The sequence below is a fragment of the Ceratotherium simum genome, chromosome 7 (assembly GCF_057802395.1).
Source record: "Ceratotherium simum simum isolate JZ-2026a chromosome 7, ASM5780239v1, whole genome shotgun sequence".
Taxonomy (NCBI): Eukaryota; Metazoa; Chordata; class Mammalia; order Perissodactyla; family Rhinocerotidae; genus Ceratotherium; species Ceratotherium simum.
In genome coordinates, this window is record NC_141906.1 from 33,571,094 (window position 1) to 33,588,697 (window position 17,604).

The 17,604-nt window shown below is 40.5% G+C and overlaps 1 protein-coding gene across 5 annotated transcripts in view; it reads right to left on the reverse strand.

Annotated features, from left to right (window-relative positions):
• Positions 1-2,077: 2,077 nt before the first annotated feature.
• Positions 2,078-17,604, reverse strand: part of PAK1 (p21 (RAC1) activated kinase 1) — a 134,443-nt gene continuing 118,916 nt past the window's right edge. For all 5 annotated transcript variants that reach the window (XM_087433492.1, XM_087433491.1, XM_014790355.2 and 2 more), the window contains 5 exons: positions 16,796-16,913; positions 12,848-12,947; positions 11,591-11,787; positions 8,331-8,468; positions 2,078-3,414 (listed from right to left, as the gene is read on the reverse strand). In XM_087433492.1, the coding sequence (XP_087289618.1) occupies positions 3,328-3,414; positions 8,331-8,468; positions 11,591-11,787; positions 12,848-12,947; positions 16,796-16,913 (640 nt within the window). In that variant the 3' untranslated portion in view covers positions 2,078-3,327. The remainder of the gene's footprint in view (positions 3,415-8,330; positions 8,469-11,590; positions 11,788-12,847; positions 12,948-16,795; positions 16,914-17,604) is intronic.

Genomic DNA, 17,604 nt, shown 5'->3' on the forward strand with positions numbered 1-17,604 from the left:
ACACATATAGAATTAGACAAGCTGCAATTGTCTATGAGAAGAGAGTTTCAGAGTTCTCTTGCCTCCACCCTGCAGGCAGGAAAAGGCATGGAAATATGCTGTGTTAAGCTGCCTAGGCATGAAAAATGTCCCATTATCTGAGTGGATATCTAGATATCTGTCTTGACATGAGTACGGCCATGTTTTGCCGTTCCATTAACCTACAGCCACCAGCACACAAAGAAATATAAAGCTGCTTTCTGTGTGGTGGAAACTGGCCTTTCTCCCACAGAGATAGTTGCAATTTGTAAGAATTTCAAGGTCCTTTGGGCGTCACGGCCTGGGGCAGACTGGCCATCTGTGCCGGGCTGGGACGATAACCAGGGAAAACAATGCACGTACACAACTGCCGGGCTGGAACGATAGCCAAGAGGCTCAGTGCACGTATGCCATTGATAACCATTTGTGCATGGGAACATGGAATGCCTGCTCTGTAAACTCTGTAACTGCTTATATAAACTGCTGGAGATTGAGGCCTGGTGAGAGTCTCACCTGTGGAGGGGATGCCCGGCCCAGGACCTCTGATGATCAGATTCCCGCCCAGCCGTGTCAGTTGGAGGGACTCTCCCCAACAGTGGGGCATGGATGTTGTGAGTAACTGTTCTGAGGTGTTCTCTTTTCAGTCAACCTGGTGTTTCTCTTTCTGGTTGATTTGTGTCATTTCCCTTCAGTCGATGTGGATGTTTTTCCCTCCCATTATATGACCTATTCAAATCTGCTGCTATCTCAGCCGATGTGGATGTTTTCCCTTTCCAGTGGAGCTAGTGTTTTTCTCTCTTATTATTTGACCTATTACAGATCTGTTTGCGGACTATCGCCTTTACTATCCTCTATATAATAAAAAAATATACCTTCAGTCCATTTGTTTGGAGTGGAAAGCTTCTTTTACGTCTCTGATCAAATCCTCAAACCTCTCATAACAATATCTCAGTAGTCAACAGTCAGCTGTATAATGCTTAAATCGAGTGTTGGAAAGTTCACAGGGTAGCCAGTGCTTTTAACACCCAACTAATCAGACAACTCAGCTAACGGTTCCTCAGGCCTCATCAGACTAACCAGTTTACCACTGATGTCAAAGTGAGGAGGTTCAATCTTTGGATCCTTATCATTCCTCTCTTCTGATGGGCCATACCATCATCTAACATTCCTTCTTTCGTACACATAAGCAATCCAACTGTATCTGTCCTTTCAGTAACTGCATGGAGGATCTCCTGTGCCTTTGTATTTTTTTTCATACACTATTGGGGGTCACCAATCTTATCACTTTTAACCCCTTGCTCTAAAAGCCATACCCACATAACATTATAAGAGCTGTTGGCTCACTTATCCCCACCTGGAGTTATCTTCTTCACCTGGAGGTGGGGATGGGGAGTGTGATGGTTAACTTTATGTGTCAACTTGACTGCGCCTAGTATCTGGTTAAACATTATTTCTGGGTGTCTCTGTGAGGGTGTTTCCCTAAGAGATTAGCATTTGAATTGGTGGACTGAGTAAAGTAGATAGTCCTCCCCAATGTGGGTGGGCATCATCCCATTAATTGAGGGCCTGAACAGAACAAAAATGTGGAAGAAGGTTGCTCTCTGCCTGACTGTTGAGTTGGGATATCAATCTTCTCCTGCCCTTGGTGCTCCTGGTTCTCAGGCATCAGACTTCAACTAGAATCTAGACCATTTGCTCTCAGGCCTTCAAACTACACCACTGGCTTTCATGGATCTCCAGATGCAGTTCATGGACTTCTCAGCCTCCATAACTGCCTGAGCCAATATCTTATAATATACAAACATTTTTGGCCCATTTCTCTTAATTTATATTTAAAATAAAATTGTTAAGAAGAATACACATTGAAGTATATAGTGGTAAAGGGGCATCTTATCTGCAACTTACATCTCAAGTGGTTCAGGAAGAGAAATATATATATATTTTATATAATACATGTATATTTATTTGTTTTCTTAAGTTTGATATTATTTCAAAATAAAAAATTAGAAAAGAAAGAAAGGAAAAAGGAAAGGAAGAAAGAAAGGCATACTCCAAGTAGAATATTTTCATCTCCTTTTATTGAAGGAAATAAAACTTGTGCTGCAGAGGTAGTGGTACCTCAGAGCATAACAAAGTAGCGAATGGGGCTGACATGACAAGCCACAATGCTGGCCAGGGGTCCTACCATAGTGGGAGGACCAAAACCACAAAGATAGCAGGAGGTAGCAAACATCCCCAGCCCCCAGTGCAAGCATTTCCATTTGCAGAGAGCTTGGCCATGCACTGTAAAAACAGGGTCCCCTCACAGCGGGCAGAGTATCACCTCAGACAGCCAAATCCATCCAAAACTAACATGTAGTCTCAAATTTGGAGATCCCTCCCTTTGACCCAAAGATTCAGGCCATCAGATCTGAGTTAATCTTTCAGCTCCTTATCCCAGATGGAAAAAGAGGCTGAGTTCTTAAAACATCACATAGGTATAGCTGGACAGATGCTGATGCCCAGCCTTGTCCTAAAAGCAGCTACATTTTTTTTTCTGACTTCTCACACTGCTCTCAACCAGCATGTGCCCTAGGAAACCTCTCAATGCTATAAACAAGGACAGAATGGGGGCAGCAGCCTAGGGGATGTAGGGAGTCAAAAGCTGCTACATAGCCAAGAGCATTTCACAAGAAATAGCATAGAGAACACTACTGGGTCACGATCCTCCCAAACAGCTGCTAGAAGCACACACAAAGAAAAACGTGGTAGCTCTCTCTCCCACATGAGGATCAGCTGCGCCAAAGTCATGTTCCAGGAAGATGGGCCATTTCATGTCCCTGGCAGATTATCAATCCCCACGGCATTCCTCAAGCTGTTCCAATTCTCAGTACAATAAGGTGTTTGGGCAATTCAGTCACAGAAAAGCAAGCACTAAAGAAATCTCAACCAATTACAAATCGATAATGTTATAAAGCCAAAAACTTATACAGTCAAGAACTGATTGGTGGGGGAATATGGGGTGGAGCAGATTTTGCTATGTAGAAATAGGAGTCCAAGGGTTTATTCGTATAAGCCCTTGATCATAAACCACCCTCACATCCACCATCGGGAGGAAGCTCCTTATTTAGAAATGGCCATTATCTGATTAGTCAGTTGCAGTTCTTCAATGCTGGACACACAGTATTCAAGGACCGAAGTCTTGAGAGCGCTACACCAGGAAATGGGAAGAGCAGGGCAAAGAAGAGAGGGCATCAGGGGTTGGAGTTTCTGAAATGAGCGTTTATTTCACAGAAGGCTTGGCACAGTGAGGCTGGGGTGAGCGTGATTTTAGTGATTGTTCTTGGTTGCCTCCTTTGCTGCAGCAATCAGTGGAGTGAGGCTGGAGAGGGGCTTGGCAATCTTCAGAAACTGATGCTAGAAAGGAGAAAAGGAGCAAAAGACACATGACTATTTGCCATTCTTCCTCAGCAACCATTACAAGATGTTAAGGGCATCCACGTTTGCACAAGGTGGTCTTCAGACCATCCCCAAATTAAAGGACGTCTTTTTTTTTTTTTTTCGTGAGGAAGATCAGCCCTGAGCTAACATCCATGCCAATTGTCCTCTTTTTGCTGAGGAGGACTGGCCCTGGGCTAACATCTGTGCCCATCTTCCTGCACTTTATATGGGACGTCGTCACAGCACGGCCTGACAAGTGGTGCATCGGTGTGCGCCCGGGATCCGAACCCAGGCCGCCAGCAGCAGAGCTCGTGCATTTAACTGCTACGCCACGGGGCCGGTCCCTAAAGGACATCTTTAAAAGATAATGAACCATTTTGGAAAACTGTTTGGCAGTACAGTAGTCCCCCCTTATCCATGGTTTTGCTTTCTGAGAGTTCAGTTACCCACAGTCAACTGCAGTCTGAAAATATTAAATGGAAAATTCTAGAAATAAACAATTTGTAAGTTTTAAATTGTGTACTGTTGTGAGTAGCATGATGAAATCTCGTTCCAAACCACCTGGGACATGAATCATCCCTTTGTCCAGCATATCCACCCTGTATACGCTACCCACCAATTAGTCACTTAGTAGCTGTCTCGGTCATCAGATCGACTGCAAGGGTATCACAATGCTTGTGTTCAAGTAACCCTTATTTCACTTAATAATAGCCCCACAGCATAAGAGTAGTGATGCTGGCAATTCGGATATGCCAAAGAGAAGCCGTAAAGCACTTCCTTTAAGTGAAAAGGTGAAAGTTCTTGACTTAATAGGGAAAGAAAAAAAATCGTACGCTGAGGTTGCTAAAATCTTTGGTAACTTTTATTACAGTATATTGTTATAACTGTTCTATTTTATTATTAGTTGTTGTTTTTAACCCCTTACTGTGCCTAATTTACAAATTAAACTTTATCATAGGTATGTATGTATAGGAAAAAACATAGTAAATATAGAGTTTGGTACTATCTGTGGTTTCAGGCATCCACTGGGGGTCTTGGAACATATCCCCTGTGGATAAGGGAGGACAACTGTATGTACCTACAGCTAAACACACATCTAGCCTATATCCCAGTAATTCCACTCCTAGGTATATTTCCAAGAGAAATGAGTTTGTGTATCCACATGCAAGAATGTTCATAGCAGCTTTACTTATTATAATAGTCATAATTGAAAAGAACCCAAATGTCCAAGAGAATGAAACAAATAATGTTATATTCATATAATACTATACAGAAAATTACACAGCAATAAAAAAGAATAAATAATTGATACACTGACAACAGGATGAATCCCACAGACATTATGTTGAGTGAAAGAAGCCAGACACAAGAGAGTTCATATTGTATGATTCCATTTTATATTAGGCAAGACTAAACTATGATGATAATCAGAATAATAATTACCTCTGGAGGAAGGTACTGATTGATTATGACCCAATGGTATATTGCAATTCTGCACTTCAGGAGTACTGATCTAGGAATTTGTTGTTCATTCGTTGAATCCAGTAAGCTAATTAATCCACTAGGGACTTCAATAGCTTGGTTCTTTCCCAAATCACTTTCACTGGGCTGTACTTTCGGCCATACCCACAACTATTAAGGAAGACCATTTTGGAGAAAACACCATATGAAAACTGCATCTATGTTTTGAGTAAAACTATTATGGAAAACAATTCTTTGTGTAACTCAGAGCCTCTTAACTAAAAATGATTTTTCTTACATTTAGTAGTGAAAAAGCTTTGTGTCTTGAGGATGTGGAATGTTTCTTTCATTTGATAAGAAATATAGGAACTATCACATTTCCTTTTCTGTCCTGGCTACCAGGAAACTGAGAAGCAAATTTGATGTTTAAACAAAATGATTAAACTCAAATTATTAGCATATTTGATTCTTCTGCTATCCTTATAAGTCTTTATTAATCGTATTGTATATGTGTATAGACATACACACATATAGACATATATACACATATTCTTTGCTGGAAGTTGCTTCAACTTCTTTTTGGACACAGACAGGATATAAAGAGGTACTGAGAATAAGAAGTTACTATTACTATGAAAGGAATAAAAGATCTCGGCTAAATCATGAAGATACGAATTCTAACATAACATCCTATGTATTTCTTTCCATATATGTGTTCTCACAGGAGAAATAAATGTGAAACTTGCATGATTTAAGATTCTAGGGGCCGGCCCCGTGGCTTAGCAGTTAAGTGCGCGCACTCTGCTACTGGCGGCCCAGGTTCAGACCCCGGGTGCGCACCGACGCACCGCTTCTCCCGCCATGCTGAGGCCACGTCCCACATACAGCAACTAGAAGGATGTGCAACTATGACATACAACTATCTACTGGGGCTTTGGGGAGAAGAAGGGGAAAAAGAAAAAAGGAGGAGGATTGGCAATACATGTTAGCTCAGGGCCAGTCTTCCTCAGCAAAAAGAGGAGGATTGGCATGGATGTTAGCTCAGGGCTGATCTTCCTCACAAAAAAAAAAAAAAAAGATTCTAAAAGTCATGGTTTTGAATACTTACAACGTACAGTAACAAGTTAAAGAGACAATGTTCTCAGATCACATGTTTCTACAACTCCCCTCTGAGCTGAGAAAGCAGTGTGATCCAACACCCAAATGGGAGGTCTCAGCTTCCTTCTCTGTATAATGAACAAAGCAGACTACACAAGCCCTAAGGCCCTTCCAGTTTTAACACTCTTTGAGCCAAAAGAGCAGTGGCCAAGAGCATACACATTTGAGAGCCAAATAGACATAGGCTGAAATCCTGGATCCACCGCTTATTGGCTATGTAATCATGGAAAAGTTACTACACACTTGAAACCTCAGTTTCCTCACCTGTAAAAATGGCAAGAACAGAATCTATAACTCACAGGGTTGTTATGAAGAATAGATTTAAAAAAATATAAAGTGCTTAGTGCCTAGAATGTGGTAAAGATTTAATACAATACATTTATTATTAGTTATATTATTATACCAGGAAGAAAACTCTAGAGAGCACTAATCTTTCAAGAACTATAATTTGATACCTAATTAACAACAATAAACTCACCAATCACAGGCTTAACATAGTATTTGCATATTTCCCACTGTCTAGGGTTTCCAGAACAAACCTCATGTGAAAGGCAAAGGGATCCTATATTGGACTGAATGTTATAAGCAGTTTTTAGTCCCAAAGGATCCTAGAGACTAATGGGTTACACTTGGCAGAACCCCGATCTCATATCTAATATACCAGTGCTCTGTAATCAGTAACCCCAATTACAAAGAGTTGCTAATATGTCACAGAGGGTAACATTTCAATGAAGGTAAATACTTTAAGCAATTCCATTCAATTCAATAAATATTTTCTGAATATCTATTCTAAGTCATGTCTAAGGTATAAGAGGAGACCCAGAGATTAATGAGATAGAGAATATAATCTAGTGGGAAAGACAGAGTTGTTCATAACTAACTTCAATGCATGGCAGTGTAGTAGGTCCTGCCCTGCCCTGCTCAGTTGCTCTTGGGCCTCTTAATACAAAAGTAACTGACTGTGCATGCCTACAGATTAATCACTGTCAGAGAGTTGCATGTGATACTTATTATTAGATCACCAATAGGCAACGTAGTAAAATGACACTAGTTAGAAGAAATTGTACCTGAAACATAAATGTTAAATACAAATAATGTGGCCTGCTAAAGGCAGTTTTTGCAACCATATGAAATAATTATGCTGTAATTTCAGGACTGAGCGGGTGGGAGTATGAGAGGCTTGGTAAACTCCCAACTCCAGGCTTCCCCACAACTGGCAGAATCTCACTCCAAACTAGCAGAAATACCATTGCCACCATTTGGGAGGGTTTCCAATGACAAAATTGGGAAGCCTTGAAAAGCTGCATTCATTATCCTCTAAACTTACGTCCTCTGATATCCTTTACTGAAAATGGATCTTTTGAACTTATCCCAGTAAAATATAATTTGTGTAAGATTTGCACGTCAGAGATTTGCATTTCTTCTCACCAAGACTCAAACTCTGCCAGACTAATTCAGGCAGAATAAAAGAAGTGCTAAAGAAAGATACAGGCTGGGGCCAGCTTGGTGGCCTAGTGGTTAAGTTTGGCACACTCCACTTTGGTGGGCCGGGTTCAGTTCCCAGGCACGGACCTACACCACTCATCAGCGGCCATGTTGTGGTGTCGACCTACATACAAAATAGAGGAAAACTGTCACAGATGTTAGCTCTGGGCAAATCTTCCTCATGCAAAAAAGACAAAGATGGGCAACAGATGTTAGCTCAGGGCGAATCTTTCTCGGCAAAAAAAAAAAAAGAAAAAGAAAGAAAAATATAGGCAAAGCTCAATAGGAGCTCAGAAAGTAGATTTTTAAGCTGAGCCTACGAGAATGTATAGTTTTAATAAGCTGAGGAAGGGGCCGGCCCCGTGGCTTAGCGGTTAAGTGCGTGCACTCCGATGCTGGCGGCCAGGGTTTGGATCCCGGGCACGCACCGACGCACCGCTTCTCCGGCCATGCTGAGGCCGTGTCCCACATACAGCAACTAGAAGGATGTGCAGCTATGACATACAACTATCTACTGGGGCTTTGGGGGAAATAAATAAATAAATAAATTAAATTAAAAAAATAAAAAATAAAACAATAAGCTGAGGAAGAGCCTAAGGGGAATAACATGAGCAAAGGTCCAAGGATGAAGAAGGTTAGGGAACTAGGAATATAGGTTGAACGTGGGAAGTAGTAGGAGAGAAGCCTAGTTTCTATAATAACCGATTCCTCACAGGCAAAAATGAAGCAAAAAAGCCTTGGTTTAGTGATTCCTCAAATTAGGTGTTTCCCTGCATAGGGACAGTTACCTGCAGCAGCTCTTTAGCTGAACCTCTCTTCTCCACATCCATCTCAAGACAGCGGTTCAGAAAGTCCCGGAAGATAGCTGACAGCTTCTCTGGGTTCTGAAGCTCTGGGGTCCCATTGGTGGCAATGAGGTACAAGGCCTGGCAATACAAATGGAGAATGACCTTAGGCTCCAGCTGGGAGTTCTCTCTTGGTCCCCAGACATGCCCTCTAAAAATATGGTCAGCTGCTTTATGCCTCTAGGCCACAAAGAGGCAGCACTGGTATACTGGAAAGAATATGACCTAAGGATCAGGTTTAGCATTTAGAGGCCATGTGACCACGTGCAAGCCAGTGAACTTCCAATTTCCTCATCTGTAAAATAGGGATGATAATAGTGCCTATCTCACATGTCTGTAAAAATAAAACAAGATAATATATAGGAAAGCACTTTGTAAACTTATGAAGTGTGTTACAGACCCAAGGGTTTATTATTATTCTTGATTACAGATCTAAAGGGTTTATTACTCATCAGCCTGATGAGTTAACGCATCTGCCCATTTGCTGGAGGAAAATTATTCCTGGTGCCTTCACCTCAGTCATCTAAGAACTGATCTCTTCCAGCAGGAGACGAATATGAAAAGCAAGTGTTTTGTGGGCCCGCCCGGTGGTGCAGCGGTTAAGTCTGTGCGCTCCGCTTTGGCAGCCTGGGGTTCGCAGGTTCAAGTTCCGGTATGGACCTATGCACCACTTATCAAGCCATGCTGTGGCGGCGTCCCACATAAAGTAGAGGAAGATGGGCACGGATGTTAACCCAGGGCCACTCTTCCTCAGCAAATAAGAGGAGGATTGGCAACACATGTTAGCTCAGGGCTACTCTTCCTCAAAAAAAGAAAAAGGAAGTGTTCTGTAAAGCAGCAACCTGTTTCACTGTTGCCTCCCTGGTCCCCAAACATAAAGCATCTCTGGGGAAAGGTAAAGAAAAACAGTCCTTTTCAAGCAATCAGCACTTTAATTCACAAAGTGCTTACACAAACAATTATGTAATGACCAGAGTAACTCTGGATAATAGGCAGGGCAAGAATTAGCATCCCCATTTCACAGATAAAGTCCAAAAACATAAAGAGATATGCCTGTGATCATGCTGTTCATACGAGCTCATGTCCTCTGACTCTAATCCCAGTCTTATTTCTATCATACCCCACTGATCATCATTTTCAAGGCCATTCTAAGGCGGGGCAAGATGAGTGGTATGTGGATTCAGAGAACAAAACTGGGAACAAACTACAGAAGGTAGTTTCAGTTTGGTACACTGAAGCACTTTCCAATAATCAGAGCTATCCAAGAGAGGTAACCAGTTAAGATTAGATGATTGTCTATCAGCAACAACACACAGGGAATTCCTACACTGGATGGGAGGTTGAAATAAAGGAGAAAATAAAAGCAATCAAAATAACTCTCACATTTGCCCATGACCAAAATTACCAACTACTTGCATCTGCATTCATATACTCTGCTTTCCCTCTTCTATTACAAATGATAAATTATCCATACTCTAATCTAATGTTCCTTATTGATCCAACCCCTCTCATCTACTTAAGAACATCATTCCTACAGAAGTCACTTCTCTCTTGTACGTGACCATTTTCCTCCTCTCCACCAGATCGTTCCCATCAGCACACAGACGTGTATAATAGCATCTTAAAAAAAAAAAAAAACCCTCCCTCAACTCCCCTTCAAGACACTGCTCCATTTCTCTGTTCCCTTAACAGCAAAACTACTTTAAAAACAACAACAACAAAAAACAGATTATACATGCCATCTCAACCTCTTCTCCCACTCTGGTGAATTTAGTCTAATTAGGTTTTCATTCCCATCACTCTGCTGATACTGATTATCAAGGTCATCAATAACCTCCACACTGGCAAATCTAATGTTTATTTCTCAGTCTTATACAACCTATCAGTCACATCTGACACAGAGATCCACCCTCCTTCTCAAAATATTCTGTTCTCTTGGCCTGCGGGAGACACTTCTCTCAGTTCTCCTCCTCCTAGGAAGGCCACTCCTTGGTCTACTTTGCTAGTTCCTCCAACCTGTAAACACGAAAGTACCCCATGCCTCAGTACTCAAACCTCACTCCCTAGATGAGTGATCTCATTTATCATCTAGTTCTGATTTTTAAATGAACCAACTATATACTACCTACTAATAAATTTATATTTATAGTCCTGATCTCTCACCCTTGAACTCTGGACTCATGCCTAACTCTATTCAACATCTCCACTTGGATGTCTAATAAACATTTCAAATTAACACATTCAAAACCAACTCTATTATCCCACTTTACTTCCTTTTCAAACTTCTCAGTAAATGGCAACTGAATTTTTCAGCAATTAAGGCCCAAAATCTTGTAGTCACTGTTGATTCCTCTTTCTCTGATATCCAATTCACCTTGTCAGCTGTACATTCAAGATATTTCCTGAGACCAACCATTCTTCACTTCCACTCCTACCAATATAGTTCAAGCCACCACTCTTATCTGAACAATTACAACAGTATCTCAGTCTGTTTTCCATAAAAGCAGCCAAAATGATTCATTTGTAATATAAATCAGATCATAATACTTCTCAGCCCAAAATCCTCCAATGGCTTTCAATCTTGCAGAATAAAAGCCCCATTCTCAAATTGACCACAGGGTCTTACCTGATCTGGCCCCTGCTAGTTCTCTGACCTTGTCTATTCTCCACCCTGCTCACTCACTTCAGGGACACTGGCCTCCTTGATTTCCCCTAGGATACAAGCAGCATGTTCTCAAATCAAGTCCTTTGTTACACTTGATACCTAGAAAATTCTTGCATCAGATTAATCTCATGGCTTGCTCCTTTACTTTCTTCAGGTTTCTGCTCAATTAACTTAGAAGACAGGACTTCCTTCTCTACCTTAAATAAAATAGCACACTTCTCCCTCCTTCCCCCATTACTCTCTTAAGCCCCTTACTCTGCTTTTTTTCACAACACTTACCTTCTGTTATTATGTATTATTTTGTTTTATTATCATTAGAATAGTTTCTTGCACGTGCCAGGAACTCAAATAATCACTGAATAAACGAATGAGCTAATATTCCTTTTCTTTGAGCACTTATACTTTAAATTCAATAGTGCCTAGTTCTATCCAGAAAAGAGAGATCCAAGTTGAAAGCTATAGAGAATAGCCTGAGTCCCATTTCCTGGGACTCAAGACAACAGCCCACACATCTTGAAATGGGACTAGTAACACTCACTCTCAGAGGGTTTTCATTGAGGTATGGGGGTTCCCCTTCAATCATTTCAATGGCCATGATGCCCAGGGACCAGATGTCAACCTTGGGCCCATAGGCCTTCCGCGTCACAACCTCTGGCGCCATCCAGTACGGGGTTCCCACCATGGTGCTCCGTTTGCTCTGCTCTGGGGTGATCTGGGCACAGAATCCAAAATCAGCTAGAAAAAGAAAAGAAAAGAAGAAAAAGATTTACATTTAGGGTACTCCTTCCATAAGCATCGACTGTGTGCCTATTCCTAGATGTCAAGCTCTGCCTGGCTCCCGGCCACTGCAATCCCTTGTCTCTCCAAAGCTGGAGTCACATAACTGCCACCTTCATGTCCAGGTGTTAGGCTGTTCCCTGTTCAACCTTGAAGAGAAGTAGGAGGAACATAAGACACATCATCTCTGGCTTCCTACCCCTCCTCAAACCAGAAGGACTAGGCATTAATGTCCAAGCTGCCCATTTTGGCCTTGATTACTTGCCCCAATTCTGCTTTCTTCTTGAAAACCATTCCCATACCCACCAGAATCTGGCAACTAGGTCTTTGTTTATTCTCCAGGCATGAGTCCCAGACTTAAACTCTAATCACCTACAACTAGGCAGTGCCCTACTTTTATCAGTTCCTCATCCTGTGCCCCAGGACAGAGACTGCTAAGTCTTCCCAAAAGCTGTGACGCAACCTGTTTGTCTGGACTACTGGTCCTTACACTCTTGAACAAAGTGTTCTGCCTGCAGTTCATTCACATAATATAATGTGTTAGTGCAACTATATGTTCGTTTAAATTATGAGGCCTTTGATAGGAAGGACTATGTCTTCTTACTCGTTTTTTTATTCCCAGAGGGCCTGGCATAAAAAAGACGTTTAATAAAAGTCTGCTGAATGAATGACTGAATGAGAGAAATTACACTAAACTCTTTTTTCTAATTATGTATTTCATGTCTCCCATACTAGACTGAGAATTATTTGAAGACAGGCAAAAGTTTCCTCAGTGCCCACCACAGGACCTAGCACAGGACCTAGTGGGCTTGCAGTAAATTTTTTTGGCTGAATGTATAAATGAATGGAAAAAAAAAAGAAATGACACCCTATATAGTGCTGAAACATATAAAGAGACTGCATATCCCAGAAAATAAATAAAGACCCTTTGGTGAGTCTTGTAGCTACTATTATATGATTAGCATCCCACAGGAGACAGGGTCCCACAGGGAAGAGAAGTATTATCACTCCTACTCACTTAGCTTGACAGAGCCATCCATTCCCAACAGGATGTTGTCACTCTTGATGTCTCTGTGAATGACCTGGTTTGAATGCAGAAACTCCAAAGCTTGCAGGCACTATCGAAGTGGTGGGGGCAGAGGGAGAAAAAAAGGACATATAATACAAAGATATACAGAAAATCAACTAATCCAACTTCTTCATTTTGTGATCAAGTGAGGCCCCAGTGAGTAAAAGGACTTCCTCCAAATTATTGGCCGAGGCAGGTCTAGAACCTAGTCTCCTGTCTCAGCATTCTTTTAACACTCCCTGCTGGTACCTTATTATACCTTATAATAGTTCTAAGTACAGGAGTTCCTCCAATGTATTTTGAAGTTTTTTACAGAACATTAGATCCTTGACCAAAAAAACCTGAGGCCTAAGAAAAACTACTGAAGAAAAATGGAAAGCATTTGGTAATGATAAAACTAGAGGGAAGTGACAAATAAGAGTCATATTTGGGAAACTAGACATATGGAAGTGATATCAGAAGCAGTGAAGTTAGGAATAATCTTATTTTGGTGAGGAGATAATTTGTATTATTTTGGGTATGTTGAATTTTATATACCTATGACCACTTGCAGACAAATGTCCAGTAGGCAAGTGGACATAGGAGTCTTAAATTCTATACAGAGGTCTGGACTTGAGATAAATATTTATAAGTCATTTGTGAAGAGGTGATTATTTTTTTTAAGTTATAGGAATGGTTGGAACTGGCAAATGACATAGAAGAGGAGAAAGAAAATTACCTTGGAAAACACCTATACTTAGCAGCTGGATGAATACCACAGACTGAATGGAACTATGAAAATGCCGGTTCTGCCACTACCTGACTGACAACATCATTCTAGACAAATCACTTACTCTCTCTGGGCTACTGCTTTCCTGTCTTTAAAATGTGAGGATCGGAAAAGATAATCTCAAGTTTGCTACTAAATCTACTAGTTTAAGTCCACAACCCAAAGCTAAATTTTTTTTTTAAATTAACCATTTTCTTTTATTTTTATTTATTTATTTATTAATTTTTTGTGAGGAAGATCAGCCCTGAGCTAACATCCTTGCCCATCCTCCTCTTTTTGCTGAGGAAGACTGGCCCTGAGCTAACACCCGTGCCGATCTTCCTCCACTTTATGTGGGACGCCACCACAGCATGGCCTGACAAGCAGGCCGTGGGTGCGCGCCCGGGATCCAAACCCAGGCTGCCAGCAGCAGAGCACGCGCACTTAACCGCTACACCACGGGGCCGGCCCTTCCAAAGCTAAAATTTTTAGAAGCTTCTACTAACTGAAAAACACTAAAGATGCAAACCAATTGGAAAATACTATTTAAATGTTCTCAAATTAATACTTCACTTTCTAAGAACATACCAATGGCTAAATTAAGAAGAAACCAATATCCAGAACTGGCTTTTCCCTGAAAAAGTAAGAGTTGCTTTCCTTAGGAGGCTGGAGACCCTGGCCTCTAGATGTCAAAAGTTATGATCAAAAAGGATGATTTCTGGAAATTGGAACCCTATTACTTTGCTGGCATGAATATAAAATGGTATAGCCACTTTGGAAAACCGTTTGGCCATTCTTCAAAATGTTAAGCATAGAATTGTATAGGACCAGAAGTTCCACTCCTAGGCATATACCCATAGGCATATACCCAAGAGAAATGAAAATATACGTCTAAAAACTTGTACATGAACGTTCAGAGCATTATTCATAACAGCCAAAAAATGGAAACGACCCAAATGTCCATCAATTGGTGAACAGATAAATAAATGGAATCTTATTTGCTAATAAAAGGAATAAAGTACTGATTTGTGCTAACACGGATGAACCTTAAAAACATTATGCTAAGTGCAAGAAACCAGTCACAAACGAGCACATATTGTATGATTCCATTTATATGAAATGTCTGGAACAAGCAAATCTATAGAGACAGAAAACAGATTAGTGGTTGCATAGGGCTGGGAGGGTCGGGAAGTGGGGTTGGTGGGGAGTGACTGCTAATGGGTATGGAGTTTCTTTTGGGGGTAATGAAAATGTTCTAAAGTTGATTATGGTGATGGTTGTACAACTCAATATACTAAAAACCATTAAATTATATACTTTAAATGGTGAATTATATGGTGTGTGAATTACATCTGAATAAAGCTATTTTTAAAGGGGGGGATGATTTCTATTAGAACTTAAGGACAATAGTAATCTACCCATTTATGTAATATTTACAATTTTTTCCAAGTTCTTTTTGATCCATATGGCACCTATAAGGTATATATACAGTGTGAATATTGCAGTTCCCATTTTATTTATTCATTGTTTTGGTGAGGAAGATTCGCCCTGAGTTCACATCTGTTACCAATCTTCCTCCTTTTTTTGCTTGAGGAAGATTTGCCCTGAGCTAACATCTGTGCAAATCTTCCTCTATTTTGTATATGGGTCGCTGCCACAGCATGGCTGATGAGTGGTGTAGGTCCGCGCCTGGGATCTAAACTCATGAACCCAGGCTGCCAAAGCAGAGCGTGTGGAACTTAACCACTAGGCCATGGGGGCAGGCCCCTGTAGTTCCCATTTTAAAGATAAATAATTTGAAGCAAATTGATTTCCCCAAGCATATATATGCATGTATTCTCAACCAGTGAAAGTCTGTTCCTGGGGTGAGTGAAAAACATCTTAGATACTACAATGGTTTGTGGCTTTCCAAAGGGTGATGGTACATAAACAGATGTACAGTATATCTACGGTCTTAAATTTCATGGGGGTAATGTGATGAGGAAAAAATGTCTTAAAAGGCTCCTTGGTGGAGGAAAGGGGAGACGATGAAAAAAAATTGAGAAATACTGCATTAGTGGTACAGCAAAGAAAATAAGTCAGATCTCCTAAGAATCCCAGGCCTGTGTTAATTCCATTAACCTACGTGTGTGTGTTCTAGATCCCAGGGTTTTTAATGCAAAAGTGATATTTTCTAGGACAGTATTGATTTCACACGATTTTACTTTTTCCTAATATTGATTAAATATACATAATTTGATCTGTATGCCTCCATATCTTGCATCATCAAACCTCAATCATACTATTATATTCATCCCCATAAAACTCTGAACCTAATCTTCTCATCACCCATCTTCTACTCCTTCCCTAATTCCCAAACTTTTCTATTACTGGGCTATTGGAAAGTTTCAGTTTTTTATCAGCAAAATACCCAATATCCTCAACTTCTCTGAATATTCCCTTCATCTTCTTGCTCTAATGAAAATGTGGCTATCCCCTGAAGACACTGCTTCTTGTGGAGGCTTTTTTTCCTCTTCCTACACTAGCATATTTCAGACTTTAGACATTTAACAGTAATGAGGAGAAAGAAGAATACCTATTTAAGCTTTGTTTTCTATTTCTTTTGCCTGGAAGTATTTTTACCCTAGATTTTTGCTTGGCTTGCTTTTTCATATCGTTCAGATCTTTATTCAAATCTATGGCAAAACCTTCCCTGACTTCTCTGTCTGAAATAGTACCTTCTCTGTCACTACTCTTATTCTGCTTTATTTCCTTCATAGCACATGAAGAAAGCAGGAAAGCAGAATAAAAATATGTTTAAAATATATATCCATATAAAAGAGATAAAGGAAAATATTACAAAGTGTTTATAGTAGTAATCTTTAAGGGTTGAAATTATGAGTGATTTTTTAATATATATATATTTTTGGTACTCTTTAATTTTTCTACAAAGGGTATGTAATTTCATAATTGGAATAAAGTTATCTTTAAAGAAAAAATCATGGTGATAGAAATTTCAAAACAGCTGTAATATGAGAATGACAGGAGAGTTCAACTAATTTCTCCCACCTCCACAGTGCCCAGGCTAAGATCCTATCAGGTGCAGAATTTTCAAAACTACTGATTTGGAGGTCACTTTCTGCTCAAGGCTAGTTGGCCACTGGCCTTACCTCACGGCACACAGCTGCAATCTGGCCTTCATCCATGCACGTTTCCGTCACCACGTCTGTCAAAGAGCCTCCAGCCAAGTATTCCATGACAACCCACAGCTCATCTCCCACGAGGTAACTGTAGGAAGTATAGACAAAGGATGAGAAAGAATAGAGTACATTGAGCCATAAGCACTGGGTTTCTAAGGCTAAGCGTATATGCAGAGTGAACCTGCATTTTCATCAGCTCTGGAAGAGTCTAGGGTTCTTTTTTCTGGGGAAAAGCAGAATCTGGGGGACAGAATCACTAACTTGACATCTCTTAAGGATTTGTCTGGAGAAAACAAAGCAGGCTGTTCTGTGAAGTCCCAAAGGGCAGAACTAAGATCACTAGGTTGAAGATATAATAAAATTATATTTCATCACAACACAAAGTAATACTTCCTAAAATTAGGCATGATTCCCACACCTCCAAAAGCAGAGAGCACCCAAACATTTGACAAAGATGGGATTTGGAGTCCATGTTACCAACATTAGGGAAAGTCACTAAACCTCCTTGAGAGTTCTACTAGATCTGAGATCCATGAGACTATGAGAACAAGATCCAGTTCTGGGTCTTGTTCAAGACTCTATCCCCAGAGTCCAGCACAGTAGATGCCAATATTTAAATAAATCAACATGTAAAATGAAAGATAATTGTAAATATTAAATGAGATAATGGCTATAAAAGCCATTTAAAAGCTGTAAAGCCATAGTCATTATGCTGACAATGATCTCCATTTTGAGTGTGTCTCTGACTCTAGCAATGGAATGAACTCAGGAAGGGCTAC